We start from the raw sequence: 21,736 nt of genomic DNA, 5'->3' as shown, positions 1-21,736 counted from the left end.
AGATTCCAGATTTTGTGTAACAACAGGGGACAGGATACATACCAGATTCTACATTACAACGGGGGACAGGATACATACCAGATTCTACATTACAACGGGGGACAGGATACATACCAGATTCTACATTACAACGGGGGACAGGATACATACCAGATTCTACATTACAACGGGGGACAGGATACATACCAGATTCTACATTACAACGGGGGACAGGATACATACCAGATTCTACATTACAACAGTCAAGTCAGTACACACAAATCATCAATAAACACACTGATAAAAATGTCTAAAAAAGTTTTATACATCCTTCACAAAAGCCAAGTGCCAAATGAAATGACACAAACTGTAAAGTAAGGAGACAATATCAAGAAACTGCCCGGATGGTTTCCATGATGGTAACAAGGTTGTGTCCATGTCAAGAAACTGCCCGGATGGTTTCCATGATGGTACCCATGACATGGCTGTAGAAGGTGGAGTTGGCATCCATGAGGTCCAGACAGACTTGGTAGTGGTTACACTCTGGGATCAGCTTGACCTGAACGTTGGCTGAGATCTCACTTAAGGCCTGTCCAAAGCTGGTACTGGCTGACATGGGAGACACGTAGTCGTTAACGCCGTGGACCAACACCATGACCGGCAGACTGAAACAACATAAGGTTTACTCCTGCAAAGTTTGCCTCACTTCAATCTTACTGCTTTCAAACATCAGTCTAGATCTTACCTTAAGCATCAATCTTACTGCTTTCAAACATCAGTCTAGATCTTACCTTAAGCATCAATCTTACTGCTTTCAAACATCAGTCTAGATCTTACCTGAAGCATCAATCTTACTGCTTTCAAACATCAGTCTAGATCTTACCTGAAGCATCAATCTTACTGCTTTCAAACATCAGTCTAGATCTTACCTGAAGCATCTATCTTACTGCTTTCAAACATCAGTCTAGATCTTACCTGAAGCATCAATCTTACTGCTTTCAAACATCAGTCTAGATCTTACCTGAAGCATCAATCTTACTGCTTTCAAACATCAGTCTAGATCTTACCTGAAGCATCAATCTTACTGCTTTCAAACATCAGTCTAGATCTTACCTGAAGCATCAATCTTACTGCTTTCAAACATCAGTCTAGATCTTACCTGAAGCATCAATCTTACTGCTTTCAAACATCAGTCTAGATCTTACCTGAAGCATCAATCTTACTGCTTTCAAACATCAGTCTAGATCTTACCTGAAGCATCAATCTTACTGCTTTCAAACATCAGTCTAGATCTTACCTGAAGCATCAACCTTACTGCTTTCAAACATCAGTCTAGATCTTACCTTAAGCATCAATCTTACTGCTTTCAAACATCAGTCTAGATCTTACCTGAAGCATCTATCTTACTGCTTTCAAACATCAGTCTAGATCTTACCTGAAGCATCAATCTTACTGCTTTCAAACATCAGTCTAGATCTTACCTGAAGCATCAATCTTACTGCTTTCAAACATCAGTCTAGATCTTACCTGAAGCATCAATCTTACTGCTTTCAAACATCAGTCTAGATCTTACCTGAAGCATCAATCTTACTGCTTTCAAACATCAGTCTAGATCTTACCTGAAGCATCAATCTTACTGCTTTCAAACATCAGTCTAGATCTTACCTTAAGCATCAATCTTACTGCTTTCAAACATCAGTCTAGATCTTACCTTAAGCATCAATCTTACTGCTTTCAAACATCAGTCTAGATCTTACCTGAAGCATCAATCTTACTGCTTTCAAACATCAGTCTAGATCTTACCTGAAGCATCAATCTTACTGCTTTCAAACATCAGTCTAGATCTTACCTGAAGCATCAATCTTACTGCTTTCAAACATCAGTCTAGATCTTACCTGAAGCATCAATCTTACTGCTTTCAAACATCAGTCTAGGTCTTACATGAAGCATCAATCTTACTGCTTTCAAACAGTCTAGATCTTACCTTAAGCATCAATCTTACTGCTTTCAAACATCAGTCTAGATCAGTGGTTCCCAACCTTTTTCGAGTGGCGACCCCCTTTTATAAAAAGTAAGTGACCCGCGACCCCCATAGAATTAAAAAGCCGAAATTAGTATGGAAATTAATAAGCACTAAAATAAGATTTTCTAGTAGACTTTCAATATGAACTACTCTTGATAACTGTTTTAATAGCATGAGTAAAATTGCATACTATTAACTAAATCTTCGTGGTTAACTTTTTAATTAATTTTTTTTTGTTAACGCCAACATATGTCATTATAATTATCTTAATTTTGTTTTTAATCGAAGAATAGTGTTGAAAATATATTCTCGAAAAGTCAATAAATTTTACGTTTGGGTTTGAATGGTGAATACTACACCAAAATTGTGTCTGCAGTTTTTCATCTTACTCGGAATCATTATGCAAATCAAAGAATTCATCTTGTAATTCATCGGGAATGCTGGCAACATCAAGGGAAGAAGAGAATGGGTAATGCGTAAATGCAGATTCTTCTTTTTTTTTCAGCTCAGAGAAATAGCGATGCAGTTCGCTTTTCAAGAGATTCAAGATGCCCAGAAATCGCTTCTTTCAAAATTTTAATTATCTCACAATCAGATTCATCTACCACACCGCAGAGTTTCTCAAATTTACAATATTTCCAAGATTTATTTTCTTTACCGATTTCTGCAGTTTTGATAAAATAGCCCCGAGATTAGCATGGAAAGTTATAATATTCGTTCATTTTCCCTGAAGCTTCAGGTTAAGCTTATCTTGATGTTCGAACACATCTGCTAGGTATGATACTCTCTCCAACCACTCTGTCGTTTTAAGTATACCAAAAAGTCTTGTTTCCTTTGCACTTCCAAGAACAATTTGATTTCAGATTTCTATTCAAAAACACAATTAACAACATTTTTCCAGCGTACTGTAGTGTAGAAGAGCAGAACCTCGTGATCTATATTAATGTTTTTGCTCAGTTCTTTGAAGGTTCCAGATTTTATATAATTTACGACTTATACTAGCAATGGACTCTAGATGTCGATTGGTTAGGGCAGTGGTTAGGGAGCTAAATCTTTTCTGTTTTCTGAAAGCCCGATTTTGAGCTAAAAATAGATGGCGCACCATCCGTACAAACCCCCACAGCCGTTCTAACCCATTTTAATCATCCAGTTTCAAAAAAGGTATTTATTTTCTCCATGCTATCTTCACAAAAGAGCAACTCTTCTTTGCTATCATCCGCATGAATATAGACACAGACCAGCAACTGCGAACACGAACTCACGTCTGTTGATTTATCAACTTGAAAAGCAAACAATGATGAAAGCTCAATTTCAATTAAAATGTGTTATTTAACATTTACGGACATGCAGCGTTTGATGAGATTTTCTCCTATAGATTTTTTTTTATTTTTTTTTTTTGCTTGGCATTTTCTATCGCGACTTCATGTGATGCTTGCACTAATGCTGGTGAAAACTTCCTGTTCGATCAAGTCTCTGGCGTTTGCAACTAGCTTCTTACCGACGAAAAAACTCCATATATTTTTTGGTGTGTTCCGAATGACTCGTCTCAAATGAGTTTTAGTTTTGAAGATTTAATAGATTCGTGACTGAGAACAACTTTGTACAGTGCGCTTTGTTTCTTCTCTATTACATTTCCAGTGATGTTAATGAAGCCGAATTTCAAAAATTCTTCTAAATATTTATGTTTTGTTTCAAATTACTAAGGTTTAGTATACCAGTTGGCGACCCCCCAGAAAGACCTTCGCGACCCCCAGGTTGGGAACCCGTGGTCTAGATCTTACCTTAAGCATCAATCTTACTGCTTTCAAACATCAGTCTAGATCTTACCTGAAGCATCAATCTTACTGCTTTCAAACATCAGTCTAGATCTTACCTGAAGCATCAATCTTACTGCTTTCAAACATCAGTCTAGATCTTACCTTAAGCATCAATCTTACTGCTTTCAAACATCAGTCTAGATCTTACCTGAAGCATCAATCTTACTGCTTTCAAACATCAGTCTAGATCTTACCTTAAGCATCAATCTTACTGCTTTCAAACATCAGTCTAGATCTTACCTTAAGCATCAATCTTACTGCTTTCAAACATCAGTCTAGATCTTACCTTAAGCATCAATCTTACTGCTTTCAAACATCAGTCTAGATCTTACCTGAAGCATCAATCTTACTGCTTTCAAACATCAGTCTAGATCTTACCTTAAGCATCAATCTTACTGCTTTCAAACATCAGTCTAGATCTTACCTGAAGCATCAATCTTACTGCTTTCAAACATCAGTCTAGATCTTACCTGAAGCATCAATCTTACTGCTTTCAAACATCAGTCTAGATCTTACCTGAAGCATCAATCTTACTGCTTTCAAACATCAGTCTAGATCTTACCTGAAGCATCAATCTTACTGCTTTCAAACATCAGTCTAGATCTTACCTGAAGCATCAATCTTACTGCTTTCAAACATCAGTCTAGATCTTACCTGAAGCATCAATCTTACTGCTTTCAAACATCAGTCTAGATCTTACCTTAAGCATCAATCTTACTGCTTTCAAACATCAGTCTAGATCTTACCTGAAGCATCAATCTTACTGCTTTCAAACATCAGTCTAGATTTTACCTTAAGCATCAATCTTACTGCTTTCAAACATCAGTCTAGATCTTACCTTAAGCATCAATCTTACTGCTTTCAAACATCAGTCTAGATCTTACCTTAAGCATCAATCTTACTGCTTTCAAACATCATTTCAGTCTAGATCTTACCTTAAGCATCAATCTTACTGCTTTCAAACATCAGTCTAGATCTTACCTTAAGCATCAATCTTACTGCTTTCAAACATCAGTCTAGATCTTACCTGAAGCATCAATCTTACTGCTTTCAAACAACAGTCTAGATCTTACCTTAAGCATCAATCTTACTGCTTTCAAACATCAGTCTAGATCTTACCTTAAGCATCTACCCAAACTTAAAATGATTTCTTTTGGAGAAAACCGAACAAAATGATCTTCTCCATAGTGGGCTCGACACATACAGGAAATATCTTCTATGCCACGCCCCCACTCATGTTTGAAATGATCTCCAATGCTATAGACCCCAGCCAAACCTGGTGACAAATACCAAATCTCACTTCAAGCATACTAAATGTCATATAATCCATGCTAAATGTCATATCAAGCATATCAAATGTCATATCAAGTATACCTAATGTCATTTCAAGCATACCAAATGTCACATAAAGTATACCAAATAACACATAAACCATGCTAAATGTCATATCAAGCATATCAAATGTCATATTTAGTATACCAAATGTCACATCAGAAACAAATGTCATATGAAGCATACCATGAGTAACTTGACGCAGCCCATGTAAATGTTGAAACTATGACAGCACAAAGACATACCAATAAAGGCTTTGACTGCTTTACACATATCAACAAGGGTGGCGTGTCTATCAATGTCTTTAGGTCGTACAGTTATGACAGAATCATTATCTCCACTTTCATCATCTTCATCATCACCCTGACTCCCAGAGTGGCTTCTGGACCTTGCCTCAACATTGACAGCTGTTCAAAACATTAAACTCATCCATCATCAAGTCTTAGTAGTGCTGGCCTCATTTCTGTCACATACATGTCTATGTGCTGGGCTAACAATAGACATGTCTATGTGTTGGGCTAACTATAGACATGTCTATGTGCTGGGCTAGCTATAGACATGTCTATGTGTTGGGCTAACTATAGACATGTCTATGTGCTGGGCTAGCTATAGACACGTCTATGTGCTGGGCTAACTATAGACATGTCTATGTGTTGGGCTAACTATAGACATGTCTATGTGTTGGGCTATATATAGACTCCACATACAGTGCAAAAAGGGCAATAACCTTTTTTTTTTAAATTGTATTTATTTACTGGTCACTTTAATGATCTTCTCAGTAGGTATGTGGGTCAGTGGACATGTGGGTCAGTGGACGTTTGGGTCAGTAGGTATGTGGGTCAGTGGACGTGTGGGTCAGTGGACATGTGGGTCAGTAGGTATGTGGGTCAGTGGACGTGTGGGTCAGTGGACGTTTGGGTCAGTAGGTATGTGGGTCAGTGGACATGTGGGTCAGTGGACATGTGGGTCAGTGGACGTTTGGGTCAGTGGACATGTGGGTCAGTGGACGTTTGGGTCAGTGGACGTGTGGGTCAGTGGACGTATGGGTCAGTAGGTATGTGGGTCAGTGGACATGTGGGTCAGTGGACATGTGGGTCAGTGGACGTTTGGGTCAGTGGACGTATGGGTCAGTGGACATGTGGGTCAGTGGACGTTTGGGTCAGTGGACGTGTGGGTCAGTGGACGTATGGGTCAGTGGACGTTTGGGTCAGTGGACGTGTGGGTCAGTGGACGTTTGGGTCAGTGGACGTTTGGGTCAGTGGACGTTTGGGTTAGTGGACGTTTGGGTCAGTGGACATGTGGGTCAGTGGACGTGTGGGTCAGTGGACGTGTGGGTCAGTGGACATATGGGTCAGTGGACGTGTGGGTCAGTGGACGTGTGGGTCAGTGGACATGTGGGTCAGTGGACATGTGGGTCAGTGGACGTGTGGGTCAGTGGACATGTGGGTCAGTGGACGTGTGGGTCAGTGGACGTGTGGGTCAGTGGACATGTGGGTCAGTGGACATGTGGGTCAGTGGACATGTGGGTCAGTGGACATGTGGGTCAGTGGACGTGTGGGTCAGTGGACGTGTGGGTCAGTGGACGTGTGGGTCAGTAGGTATGTGGGTCAGTGGACATGTGGGTCAGTGGACGTGTGGGTCAGTGGACGTGTGGGTCAGTGGACATGTGGGTCAGTGGACGTGTGGGTCAGTGGACGTTTGGGTCAGTGGACATGTGGGTCAGTGGACGTGTGAGTCAGTGGACGTTTGGGTCAGTGGACGTATGGGTCAGTGGACGTTTGGGTCAGTAGGTATGTGGGTCAATGGACGTTTGGGTCAGTGGACGTTTGGGTCAGTGGACGTATGGGTCAGTGAACGTTTGGGTCAGTAGGTATGTGGGTCAGTGGACGTATGGGTCAGTGGACGTTTGGGTCAGTGGACGTATGGGTCAGTGGACGTATGGGTCAGTGGACGTTTGGGTCAGTAGGTATGTGGGTCAGTGGACGTTTGGGTCAGTGGACGTTTGGGTCAGTGGACATGTGGGTCAGTGGACATGTGGGTCAGTGGACATGTGGGTCAGTGGACGTTTGGGTCAGTGGACGTATGGGTCAGTGGACATGTGGGTCAGTGGACGTTTGGGTCAGTGGACGTGTGGGTCAGTGGACGTATGGGTCAGTAGGTATGTGGGTCAGTGGACATGTGGGTCAGTGGACATGTGGGTCAGTGGACATATGGGTCAGTGGACGTATGGGTCAGTGGACGTGTGGGTCTGTAGGTATGTGGGTCAGTGGATGTAGGGGTCAGTGGACGTTTGGGTCAGTGGACGTTTGGGTCAGTGGACATGTGGGTCAGTGGACGTGTGGGTCAGTGGACGTGTGGGTCAGTGGACATATGGGTCAGTGGACGTGTGGGTCAGTGGACGTGTGGGTCAGTGGACATGTGGGTCAGTGGACATGTGGGTCAGTGGACGTGTGGGTCAGTGGACATGTGGGTCAGTGGACGTGTGGGTCAGTGGACGTGTGGGTCAGTGGACATGTGGGTCAGTGGACATGTGGGTCAGTGGACATGTGGGTCAGTGGACGTGTGGGTCAGTGGACGTGTGGGTCAGTGGACGTGTGGGTCAGTGGACGTGTGGGTCAGTAGGTATGTGGGTCAGTGGACATGTGGGTCAGTGGACGTGTGGGTCAGTGGACGTGTGGGTCAGTGGACATGTGGGTCAGTGGACGTGTGGGTCAGTGGACGTTTGGGTCAGTGGACATGTGGGTCAGTGGACGTGTGAGTCAGTGGACGTTTGGGTCAGTGGACGTATGGGTCAGTGGACGTTTGGGTCAGTAGGTATGTGGGTCAGTGGACGTTTGGGTCAGTGGACGTTTGGGTCAGTGGACGTATGGGTCAGTAGGTATGTGGGTCAGTGGACGTATGGGTCAGTGGACGTTTGGGTCAGTGGACGTATGGGTCAGTGGACGTATGGGTCAGTGGACGTTTGGGTCAGTAGGTATGTGGGTCAGTGGACGTTTGGGTCAGTGGACGTTTGGGTCAGTGGACATGTGGGTCAGTGGACATGTGGGTCAGTGGACATGTGGGTCAGTGGACGTTTGGGTCAGTGGACGTATGGGTCAGTGGACATGTGGGTCAGTGGACGTTTGGGTCAGTGGACGTGTGGGTCAGTGGACGTATGGGTCAGTAGGTATGTGGGTCAGTGGACATGTGGGTCAGTGGACATGTGGGTCAGTGGACATGTGGGTCAGTGGACATATGGGTCAGTGGACGTATGGGTCAGTGGACGTGTGGGTCTGTAGGTATGTGGGTCAGTGGATGTATGGGTCAGTGGACGTTTGGGTCAGTGGACGTATGGGTCAGTGGACATGTGGGTCAGTGGACATGTGGGTCAGTGGACGTTTGGGTCAGTGGACGTTTGGGTCAGTGGACGTGTGGGTCAGTGGACGTTTGGGTCAGTGGACGTTTGGGTCAGTGGATGTATGGGTCAGTGGACGTTTGGGTCAGTAGGTATGTGGGTCAGTGGACGTGTGGGTCAGTGGACGTTTGGGTCAGTAGGTATGTGGGTCAGTGGACGTGTGGGTCAGTGGACATGTGGGTCAGTGGACGTGTGGGTCAGTGGACGTGTGGGTCAGTGGACGGTTGGGTCAGTAGGTATGTGGGTCAGTGGACATGTGGGTCAGTGGACATGTGGGTCAGTGGACATGTGGGTCAGTGGACATGTGGGTCAGTGGACGTGTGGGTCAATAGGACGTGTGGGTCAGTGGACGTGTGGGTCAGTGGACATGTGGGTCAGTGGACGTGTGGGTCAGTGGACGTGTGGGTCAGTGGACGTTTGGGTCAGTAGGTATGTGGGTCAGTGGACGTGTGGGTCAGTGGACATGTGGGTCAGTGGACATGTGGGTCAGTGGACGTGTGGGTCAGTGGACGTTTGGGTCAGTGGACATGTGGGTCAGTGGACGTATGGGTCAGTGGATGTATGGGTCAGTGGACATGTGGGTCAGTGGACATGTGGGTCAGTGGACATGTGGGTCAGTGGACGTATGGGTCAGTGGACGTATGGGTCAGTGGACATGTGGGTCAGTGGACATGTGGGTCAGTGGACATGTGGGTCAGTGGACGTGTGGGTCAGTGGACATTTGGGTCAGTGGACATGTGGGTCAGTAGGTATGTGGGTCTGCAGGCACGTGGGTCTGCAGGCACATGGGTCAGTAGGTATGTGTACTGACATTAAGTAATTGTACAAAAGAAACCTGACTACCTTCATCCTCTGCTACAGCCTCCGCAGCTTGTGATTTCTCTAGCAGACATTCTGCGTCTCCACCAGCACTGCTGTCTGTCTCAAGTCTAACACAGCTTTTCTCTGTCTCAAATCTAGTTTTCTCTTGGGATGAATTACCTTAAAGAAAGAAAATCCCAACAAACATGAACTTTACTGTCTGAAGAGCTGTCATAGACATGAACCTTACTGTATGAAGAGCTGTCATAGACAAGAACCTTACTGTATGAAGAGCTGTCATAGACAAGAACCTTACTGTATGAAGAGCTGTCATAGACAAGAACCTTACTGTATGAAGAGATGTCATAGACAAGAACCTTACTGTATGAATGAGAAGAGCTGTCATAGACTTGAACCTTACTGTATGAATGGAAAGAGCTGTCATAGACAAGAACCTTACTGTCTGAAGAGCGGTCATAGACATGAACCTTACTGTCTGAAGAGCTGTCATAGACATGAACCTTACTGTATGAAGAGCTGTCATAGACATGAACCTTGCTGTCTGAAGAGCTGTCATAGACATGAACCTTACTGTATGAAGAGCTGTCATAGACAAGAACCTTACTGTCTGAAGAGCTGTCATAGACAAGAACCTTACTGTCTGAAGAGCTGTCATAGACATGAACCTTACTGTATGAAGAGCTGTCATAGACATGAACCTTACTGTATGAAGAGCTGTCATAGACATGAACCTTACTGTATGAAGAGCTGTCATAGACATGAACGTTACTGTCTGAAGAGCTGTCATAGACAAGAACCTTACTGTATGAAGAGCTGTCATAGACATGAACCTTACTGTATGAATGGAAAGAGCTGTCATAGACATGAACCTTACTGTATGAAGAGCTGTCATAGACATGAACCTTACTGTATGAAGAGCTGTCATAGACAAGAACCTTACTGTATGAAGAGCTGTCATAGACATGAACCTTACTGTATGAAGAGCTGTCATAGACATGAACCTTACTGTATGAAGAGCTGTCATAGACATGAACCTTACTGTCTGAAGAGCTGTCATAGACAAGAACCTTACTGTATGAAGAGCTGTCATAGACATGAACCTTACTGTATGAAGAGCTGTCATAGACATGAACCTTACTGTCTGAAGAGCTGTCATAGACATGAACCTTACTGTATGAAGAGCTGTCATAGACATGAACCTTACTGTATGAAGAGCTGTCATAGACATGAACCTTACTGTCTGAAGAGCTGTCATAGACATGAACCTTACTGTCTGAAGAGCTGTCATAGACATGAACCTTACTGTCTGAAGAGCTGTCATAGACATGAACCTTACTGTATGAAGAGCTGTCATAGACATGAACCTTACTGTATGAAGAGCTGTCATAGACATGAACCTTACTGTATGAAGAGATGTCATAGACATGAACCTTACTGTATGAAGAGCTGTCATAGACATGAACCTTACTGTCTGAAGAGCGGTCATAGACATGAACCTTACTGTCTGAAGAGCTGTCATAGACATGAACCTTACTGTCTGAAGAGCTGTCATAGACATGAACCTTACTGTATGAAGAGCTGTCATAGACATGAACCTTACTGTATGAAGAGCTGTCATAGACATGAACCTTACTGTATGAAGAGCTGTCATAGACATGAACCTTACTGTCTGAAGAGCTGTCATAGACATGAACCTTACTGTCTGAAGAGCTGTCATAGACATGAACCTTACTGTATGAAGAGCTGTCATAGACATGAACCTTACTGTAGGAAGAGATGTCATAGACAAGAACCTTACTGTATGAAGAGCTGTCATAGACATGAACCTTACTGTCTGAAGAGCTGTCATAGACATGAACCTTACTGTCTGAATGAGAAGAGCTGTCATAGACAAGAACCTTACTGTATGAAGAGATGTCATAGACATGAACCTTACTGTCTGAATGAGAAGAGCTGCTATTACTGAAGTGATTGGAGCCACTATCTGCCACAGTTGACTGTTCTAAAGAAGAGCCGTTTTCACTAACAACAGCAAATGATTCGGAGGAGCCCGAGCTGTCCTCCAGCCCCTCCCTCCTCCTGTCTAAAACATTGTAGTGTGAGTCAGCAAAGTCCAGCAACTCTAGCGGTCCCCCAGCTGGTGTAAACTTGAAGGACGGCTGGACACTCAGCCTCTCATCATGCAGCAGCTCTAGGATGGCCATCATTGACAGGTGGGCCCCTGCCGAGTGGCCCAGCAGGATGATTTTATTCTAAAAATAACAAATTCTTAAAATACGGGATGATTTTATTCTAAAAATAACAAATTCTTAAAATACGGGATGATTTTATTCTAAAAATAACAAATTCTTAAAATACAGGATGATTTTATTCTAAAAATAACAAATTCTTAAAATACAGGATGATTTTATTCTAAAATAACAAATTCTTAAAATACAGGATGATTTTATTCTAAAAATAACAAATTCTTAAAATACAGGATGATTTTATTCTAAAAATAACAAATTCTTAAAATACAAGATGATTTTATTCTAAAAATAACAAATTCTTAAAATACAGGATGATTTTATTCTAAAAATAACAAATTCTTAAAATACAGGATGATTTTATTCTAAAAATAACAAATTCTTAAAATACAGGATGATTTTATTCTAAAAATAACAAATTCTTAAAATACAGGATGATTTTATTCTAAAAATAACAAATTCTTAAAATACATGATGATTTTATTCTAAAAATAACAAATTCTTAAAATACAGGATGATTTTATTCTAAAAATAACAAATTCGTAAAATACAGGATGATTTTATTTTAAAAATAACAAATTCGTAAAATACAGGATGATTTTATTCTAAAAATAACAAATTCGTAAAATACAGGATGATTTTATTCTAAAAATAACAAATTCTTAAAATACAGGATGATTTTATTCTAAAAATAACAAATTCTTAAAATACAGGATGATTTTATTCTAAAAATAACAAATTCTTAAAATACAGGATGATTTTATTCTAAAAATAACAAATTCTTAAAATACAGGATGATTTTATTCTAAAAATAACAAATTCTTAAAATACAGGATGATTTTATTCTAAAAATAACAAATTCTTAAAATACAGGATGATTTTATTCTAAAAATAACAAATTCGTAAAATACAGGATGATTTTATTCTAAAAATAACAAATTCGTAAAATACAGGATGATTTTATTCTAAAAATAACAAATTCTTAAAATACAGGATGATTTTATTCTAAAAATAACAAAAAGATAGAAAAATAGATAGGTGAGTAGTATAAACTTGCAGGAGGATTAGTAGGGAGGACTTACTTTATCTCCACCGTAGTCCTGAATGTTATCAATCACCCAGCTGATACAGTCAACAATATCTTGAATCATATCATCGACATAGCCCTGAAAAATTCAGCTTTTTATCATGGCATCCTAATACCTCTAAAACACAGCTTTTTTTTTGCCAAAATTAATAGTTCATTTTCTTTTAAAGGCTAGAATGGAAGAGTTGCCAGTAGTGGACAGACAGAGCAGATTTGATTGAATAGTTAGGACAAACTGCAATGGATTGAGATATTTACCTTAGGGTATGTTGAATAGTTAGGACAGACTGCAATGGATTGAGTGAGATATTTACCTTAGGGTATGTTGAATAGTTAGGACAAACTGCAATGGATTGAGATATTTACCTTAGGGTATGTTGAATAGTTAGGACAAACTGCAATGGATTGAGATATTTACCTTAGGGTATGTTGAATAGTTAGGACAGACTGCAATGGATTGAGATATTTACCTTAGGGTATGTTGAATAGTTAGGACAGACTGCAATGGATTGAGATATTTACCTTAGGGTATGTTGAATAGTTAGGACAAACTGCAATGGATTGAGTGAGATATTTACCTTAGGGTATGTTGAATAGTTAGGACAGACTGCAATGGATTGAGATATTTACCTTAGGGTATGTTGAATAGTTAGGACAAACTGCAATGGATTGAGTGAGATATTTACCTTAGGGTATGTTGAATAGTTAGGACAAACTGCAATGGATTGAGATATTTACCTTAGGGTATGTTGAATAGTTAGGACAAACTGCAATGGATTGAGATATTTACCTTAGGGTATGTTGAATAGTTAGGACAGACTGCAATGGATTGAGTGAGATATTTACCTTAGGGTATGTTGAATAGTTAGGACAGACTGCAATGGATTGAGATATTTACCTTAGGGTATGTTGAATAGTTTGGACAAACTGCAATGGATTGAGTGTGATATTTACCTTAGGGTATGTTGAATAGTTAGGACAAACTGCAATGGATTGAGTGTGATATTTACCTTAGGGTATGTTGAATAGTTAGGACAAACTGCAATTGATTGAGATATTTACCTTAGGGTATGTTGAATAGTTAGGACAAACTGCAATGGATTGAGTGAGATATTTACCTTAGGGTATGTTGAATAGTTAGGACAGACTGCAATGGATTGAGTGAGATATTTACCTTAGGGTATGTTGAATAGTTAGGACAGACTGCAATGGATTGAGTGAGATATTTACCTTAGGGTATGTTGAATAGTTAGGACAAACTGCAATGGATTGAGATATTTACCTTAGGGTATGTTGAATAGTTAGGACAAACTGCAATGGATTGAGATATTTACCTTAGGGTATGTTGAATAGTTAGGACAGACTGCAATGGATTGAGTGAGATATTTACCTTAGGGTATGTTGAATAGTTAGGACAGACTGCAATGGATTGAGATATTTACCTTAGGGTATGTTGAATAGTTAGGACAGACTGCAATGGATTGAGTGAGATATTTACCTTAGGGTATGTTGAATAGTTAGGACAGACTGCAATGGATTGAGATATTTACCTTAGGGTATGTTGAATAGTTAGGACAGACTGCAATGGATTGAGTGAGATATTTACCTTAGGGTATGTTGAATAGTTAGGACAGACTGCAATGGATTGAGATATTTACCTTAGGGTATGTTGAATAGTTAGGACAGACTGCAATGGATTGAGTGAGATATTTACCGTAGGGTATGTTGAATAGTTAGGACAAACTGCAATGGATTGAGATATTTACCTTAGGGTATGTTGAATAGTTAGGACAGACTGCAATGGATTGAGATATTTACCTTAGGGTATGTTGAATAGTTAGGACAAACTGCAATGGATTGAGTGAGATATTTACCTTAGGGTATGTTGAATAGTTAGGACAGACTGCAATGGATTGAGTGAGATATTTACCTTAGGGTATGTTGAATAGTTAGGACAGACTGCAATGGATTGAGATATTTACCTTAGGGTATGTTGAATAGTTAGGACAGACTGCAATGGATTGAGATATTTACCTTAGGGTATGTTGAATAGTTAGGACAGACTGCAATGGATTGAGATATTTACCTTAGGGTATGTTGAATAGTTAGGACAAACTGCAATGGATTGAGTGAGATATTTACCTTAGGGTATGTTGAATAGTTAGGACAGACTGCAATGGATTGAGTGAGATATTTACCTTAGGGTATGTTGAATAGTTAGGACAGACTGCAATGGATTGAGTGAGATATTTACCTTAGGGTATGTTGAATAGTTAGGACAGACTGCAATGGATTGAGATATTTACCTTAGGGTATGTTGAATAGTTAGGACAGACTGCAATGGATTGAGTGTGATATTTACCTTAGGGTATGTTGAATAGTTAGGACAGACTGCAATGGATTGAGATATTTACCTTAGGGTATGTTGAATAGTTAGGACAGACTGCAATGGATTGAGATATTTACCTTAGGGTATGTTGAATAGTTAGGACAGACTGCAATGGATTGAGTGAGATATTTACCTTAGGGTATGTTGAATAGTTAGGACAGACTGCAATGGATTGAGATATTTACCTTAGGGTATGTTGAATAGTTTGGACAAACTGCAATGGATTGAGATATTTACCTTAGGGTATGTTGAATAGTTAGGACAGACTGCAATGGATTGAGATATTTACCTTAGGGTATGTTGAATAGTTAGGACAGACTGCAATGGATTGAGATATTTACCTTAGGGTATGTTGAATAGTTAGGACAAACTGCAATGGATTGAGTGAGATATTTACCTTAGGGTATGTTGAATAGTTAGGACAGACTGCAATGGATTGAGTGTGTGACACAATGTTAGAACACAGAAGACCATAAGAGCTTTTATCTCCACTGCTCCATGCCCCTCCATACACAAATATAACCACTGGTAGATTGGCACATGCCTCCCTCGGCCCAGGCAAATACACATCCAGAGTACAATCATTTCTACCAAAAGCAATGTTCTGTGGAAAATCAATACATGATGATTTTCTTTTTCTAATTTTAATATTCACACTGTATCTAAAGAAAAACTATCATTTCAGATGATAAAAAAGTTTGATTTTTAAAAAATGTTTACTTTATACAAGGAACAACTATATTATCTGACTATAAACGCATTAAAACATTTACCTTATACAGCTTGCTAGGATCTGCCTTTTTGTAGAATTTCCTCCATTTGAAATAGAGTGTCAAAAACTTTGTTTTGTCTCTCAACATTTGAAATAAGACGTAATTTAGACCATATACTTTTCTTGGGCTTAAAGCCCGTCTATACTTATATTTAGACTGCGGCCAACCGTGCAATATATTACTAACTATAGCAATAGTGTAAGGGATAACAACAGCTGAGGACAGTAGCACTAAAGCACTTCGCAGAACACGCAGCAACATTATCTTTCTGAAATGTGAAAACTTGTATGAACCGTTGATAGAATAAAAGCTGTATTAAAAAATGTCAGCACTAGATCTAGTCATTGCATTTTCTTCACCAACGGGTCTGAGTTTATTCCTAAGCTAATATTTGTAAACACATTATGTAGCTGTGAGATATTTACAACAGTATTTTAATGAATAAGATGACCATATCTACCTTGTTTGTGCTATCCTCTGACTGTCAGTAAAGTCAAGAAGCAAGACTGTGAGCAGTCCAGTCTTTGGGTTCGTTGTTTGACATAATAAAAGACTGATGCCAACTTCAACTAATTATATACAATTTTAAAGAGATATTCAATAACTCACTTATTGTACAGGGAAAAAAGGCATTGGCCAAAAAAAAACATGTGCAGGAATTCTGTTGATACAACTATGGTAACACTTAGGCAAGTTCAGCACAACCTGTTGATACAACTATGGTAACACTTAGGCAAGTTCAGCACAACCTAAAAGAGGTATAGAGAATACTATTCAATGATTGTATTTATTACAGTCAATGATACAGGAATTACACAAGGTGCCAGGGGCGGAACTACAGTGCCGCCAGACCCCGCAATGCGGGGGGGGGGGGGGCGACACTAGGGGATCTACCAATGAATGCTCGTAGATTTTGTGCTTCCTCGAGCTGTGCAGGTTCTTGTGATGACTGTTCATACATTTGATGACAAAAAACGTGGGTACGTTCACCATCAAATTTCCCGACCCATCTGCCCGACCCATGTTTTTGGTCATCAAATGTATGAACAGTCATCACAAGAACCTGCACAGCTCGAGGAAAAACAAAATCTACGAGCAGCCATTGGTAGATCCCCTAGGGTCGGAAGAAAAATTTATTTTCTACTTTTTAGTCCACAAGAAAAACGTGTTTTTTTTTTAAAGTTTTTTTTAAGTATTTTATTTTCTCCTTTTTAGTCCGTTGCTACACATGAAAAACGTGGTTTTTAAAAAGTTTTTTATATAGTTTATTTTCTACTTTATCTAATGACTTGATTAAGTATGACTTGACTAAGTGTTTTTAAATACACGGACTAAAAATCTTGAGCGACCGATACGCTTTAAACAGAGAAGGGGCGTAATTTAATTAAGCTAATTTATTTAGGTCTCTAATTGCTAGTTTTTATGATTGCATCTGAAATTGTTATGTGAGCTTGGCAGTGCGAGACCCACAGCAGCCTACATGCCGTGACCAGGATTCAAACCTGGGTTGTCGCTGCCACAACGCGAAGTACTAACCACTATACGATCACGGCCAGCGCGCTCACATCGATTGGGGCTGAAGTAACTGTGTCAATAGGCCTCCAGTCTTGTCGGTATCTTTAGAAATCATGTCCTCAATTTTAGGGTCCTTGGGGCGTAATTTAATTAAGCTAATTTAGGTCTCTAATTGCTAGTTTTTATGATTGCATCTGAAATTGTTAGGCGAAAATAGCCTGCATGCCGAATTTCAGATCTCTAGAGCAATCAGAAGTGGGCTAATTTTCGTTGTCAATTTTAACAACAAACAAACAAACGCGAAGCTGAGTTAAGAAAAACGTGTTAAAAATGGACACATATTAATCCTATAATATACCCCATTGATAAAAATACTAAATTTATCATTCTAGGCCTAATAATTTTTTTTATATGAATTTTCAAAGTTATGTGTTTAACTTGTTATGTTTCATTGTAAACTGCATTCGAGACCTGTGATTGGCTTTAAACTTGCATACCAATGTTGCTATTAAAGATAGCACATTTGTACTCAATGATATAGGCAATAGAAGTCTACAAATAAAATAAAAATTAGAAAAGAGATAACTAGAAATAATGAAGTCAAATTAAGGGGTGTGGCACTGTTCTATAGTGACTGCCATAAGAGGATTTACATACTGCACAGCTAGGTTGCTATTCCATATACCATCATGAAACTTTAAATATTAGGACTAGAGAATGTAAAAAATACAAACATACTAGTAAAATATACATAGCTAGAGGAAAACTATAAATAGTGAACTTGAATATGGTACAGCGCAATTAGACTATGATGATTAACTACAGGCTAATATATGGTACTTCTTTGTTGCTACTATAAATATAAAGATTAAACTTTACATATATTGATTCTGGTGTTAGTAATAAGAATGCTAGTATACATATTGTACAGGTAATGTATAGAGTTAGAACTTACAAAAACAGCACAATATGATCAAGATACTTAACGATTTGCCATAAACATTGGATTTGTGTCCGTGTATAACATGGTAAAAATGTTATTATTAATTTAGAAAATTTTGGTTCTTGTAATGTTTCTGATGAAAAGTGTTGAGATGTGCTAAAACTCAAAGATTGACATTTCACAGTATTCTTATTTACAAAATGTTTACTGAAGTTGACGTATCCTGTAATAAATTCTTAAAATGACATTAATTAAAGTGTTCATGTTTTCTTTCTATTATAGTAGCCTATAACTAAAACTGTAATGCAGTGCAGCTTATAAAATTGGGCATTGTTATTTTTAATTTAGGCCCTTTATAGATCTAGATAGGCCTGTCAGTATTTACATTTAGGCCTAATAGTTTTTTTTATATATTAATATTACACATCTCTAGACCCAATATTACTTTAGTGTTTTCATTTCCATCTAGATCTAGATTCTATTTTTTTTAAAACTGTTTGCAATAAATATAGATTTCTTTCTACTTGAAAATGCCTTCATAATCTATTTATCTGCAATTCGTTAATGCTAGTTTGCTAGATCTAGTTAACCTTGTGGTATTAAGAAGGTTAATAAAAATCTGGCTAATTTAAAATTTTATAATTTAGGCAGCAATTAGTTACATTCTTTCCATTTTTAATTTAATAATTTATTTAGATCTAGGCCCTACAGTATATTTATTTTAAAGCCCATTTTATTTTAACAGTCCATTTAAAAACAAACAGCTATTAAAAACATCGTATGCATATATCTATTAATATCTCGTAACTCGGCCGCCATTATGAAATTACGCTCTCTCGTTCCTACCCTATGAGTTTTATCACGCTACTCCTCATTGCCCCGTGCTTAAAAACCCTTCAAATCGACATTTCTATTTATCCAAATGGTTGGCATGCTATTTATGCCTATTTTCATGCAATTTAGATGATTTTTTATATCTGAAATATAGTTGTCAATGCGCCAGTTCGGTAGCGTCGGCATTTCGACAAATATTTGCTATTATCGTTGATCGCTTTCGGTATCGGACAATGTAAAACGTGAGCTAATTCATTTATTAGTATGATGTATAAAAGATGAAATTCAACTCAATTATTCATATCGAATACATTTTATTCTTCGATTCCGATGGCGAGAATTAACATGTTAAAAAATGGCGAATTTCAACAAGTACGATGAAAAAGTCCGGATGTGGTCATACAGTATCGAAACAGCGGAAGTTGAAATGCCTACCTATAGGCCTAGGCCTAATAAAATAAAAATATGCTCAACTGGAGGCAAATGTTAAGCGGAGAATAAAATACACTAAAATGGAGTTCTACGGCTTTAATAAAAGTCTATATTACTATATTGTAATGGATTCTAGTATCGGCCGATTTTACCCTACCTAAGGTCAATCAAATCTCACTCAACCGGCCTACCTGAAGCCTGAAAGAAAGGGCTGAAACGATGGATTAATATCATTAAACTGAGATTACAGACAGCTGTGAGTCTGAGACAGAGGCGTCAGAGTAGGTTTTTCGATTCGTGAAATCTCGTTCTCGCGGTTTTGAAGCACCCGTGTTTTGGGCGGCCATATAAAATATCGAATCATTTCTTTCTCATGAAGTACATGATAGTTAAAACTAAGGATTGTATCGTAATCGGATAGATTTTCACTCGAAACTGCCCATGTATTTACGGGGCGAATAATTAACATTTTAATAATGGCAGCTTGACCTAATTTCTTTATTTGTATTTAACGAGGCAGTCGAGAGAAAGTCACGCTGACCTAGCTTGCGTTTCAAGTCGAATAAACTAAAAGCAGGTGCGTTCTACAATAACTTTATTGTAATATACAATTTGTATATCATCTTTACTATCAAATAAAAATAGAATTGTTTAATATAATTAGGGTGGAAACAATGCTTTTGAGGGTGTAAGTAATAATGCCATTTTATTATATTCTTGTTTGGTGAAAACGAGGCGCGGGAAAATGTGTGCCGCGCAAGAATCCAATCATTTGGCTAGATTTATGACTGTTTTTTATGTCATACCTAAAAATAGAATGTTTACGCTTTCTTCGTTGATGATCGTTTTTATTATTTTTTAAATTGAAAGTATGAATTATTAGTTAGATTGCGGATTTTGTAACTTGGTATACTTACCTTTTATCAATTTAAAAAACATAGCATGCTAATTGTGAACAAATATAGTCATAAAACACAGAAATATAAAGTTATAATTGCGATGTGCCACACCCGGGCCACACCCCCTCAAGAAAGCATGTGTTTATTAAGCTGTTTATCTCACTTTACAACAGTAATTAAAATTAATTTTCAAATTTTTATCACTTATTGGGTAAGATTAAGCACATGTTTACCAAAAATAAAAATAAAACAAAAGCAAATTCTGTTTTAATGAAGGTCACGGGTGAAGTTTTTTTTTTCCTTCTGTCACGTTCAGTGGAGGGTGCCACAGGCTGACCTGACTTTGGAATTTTTTTCAGTAATAATGACTTTGCACAGAAAGTTAAAATATGCTAAATTAGCTTAGTTTACTAGTGTTCTAGCTATTATTGATACATTTTTAATAAAAAAATCATTCTGTAATTCTCATCAAACAGCCTACGTCAGAGGCTGGTATCCTAGATCAGTAGATCTAGACGTCTAGATCTAGATACTGCCGTATAAGGCTGATAGATTTATTAGTTATAAAATGTAGTAGGCCTAGATCTATATTCTAGATCTATATACATTTCTAGATCTACTTTAGAGCTAAACAACTTTATAAATATAACACCAAATGATTTAAGTCAAGTGATCTTGGACCTGAGTGTTGTGTTAATGCAAGTCGCCATCTTGAAAGACAAAATACGTGAACGTAGGCCTACCTTGAACGAAACAAAATATGTTATCTCAATCACGTATAAAAAAAAAAAAACTTCGCAATAAGTGAGTATGACCCCCAATACAGTAGCCTGACCCCTATACACAGTAGTCTGATCGCTACATGTTCTGATAAAATTAGCTTACGGTGAAGTTTTTTTTTCTAGACATGTCGCACGTGTAAACGCAGTGTAATGTGTAGTGCATATTTACTTTATTTAGTATTGCTGAATGGAGACGGTGATGAAGTGGGGGGGGGGGGGGTAGTAGATTAAGGGAGGGAAGGAGGGCAGCAGTCAGGGGCCCACGATTCTTTAAGTTTACTTTGTCTGATCTGAGTGTGTAAAGTGGAGTGATCACACAGAAACATAAAATACACTAAAATATAAAAGCCACAGCTACTACAATCCTGCAGTTCCCATTGGATAAAGAAAAGCAGTGCTAGAACTCACTTTGTTTACAGCACTACTTAATATGATATGGGGAGACGTTATGAAATTATTCTATCTGACC

The 21,736-nt window shown here is 38.9% G+C and overlaps 1 protein-coding gene across 7 annotated transcripts; it reads right to left on the bottom strand.

The window, feature by feature from the left end:
* Positions 1-280: 280 nt before the first annotated feature.
* On the bottom strand, positions 281-21,220 carry LOC131951731 (uncharacterized). 7 transcript variants are annotated; one of them, XM_059314100.1, is made up of 10 exons: positions 21,167-21,220; positions 16,323-16,611; positions 15,863-16,130; positions 15,487-15,693; positions 12,696-12,779; positions 11,304-11,619; positions 9,389-9,526; positions 5,397-5,558; positions 4,939-5,095; positions 281-644 (listed from the first exon to the last, which is right to left on the bottom strand). In XM_059314100.1, exons 3-10 carry the CDS (start codon positions 16,121-16,123, stop codon positions 419-421), a joined length of 1,551 nt encoding a protein of 516 aa, XP_059170083.1. In that variant the 5' UTR covers positions 16,124-16,130; positions 16,323-16,611; positions 21,167-21,220; the 3' UTR covers positions 281-418. The 7 variants fall into 7 exon arrangements, with proteins under 7 accessions (XP_059170083.1, XP_059170079.1, XP_059170082.1 ...); XM_059314096.1 differs by having other exon boundaries at positions 16,472-16,611; XM_059314099.1 differs by having other exon boundaries at positions 11,331-11,619; positions 16,472-16,611.
* Positions 21,221-21,736: the final 516 nt, after the last annotated feature.

This window comes from Physella acuta, unplaced genomic scaffold, assembly GCF_028476545.2.
Source record: "Physella acuta isolate Inbredline_101_S28 unplaced genomic scaffold, ASM2847654v3 ptg000824l, whole genome shotgun sequence".
Taxonomy (NCBI): domain Eukaryota; kingdom Metazoa; phylum Mollusca; class Gastropoda; family Physidae; genus Physella; species Physella acuta.
This window is presented reverse-complemented; position numbering and strand designations above follow the sequence as displayed.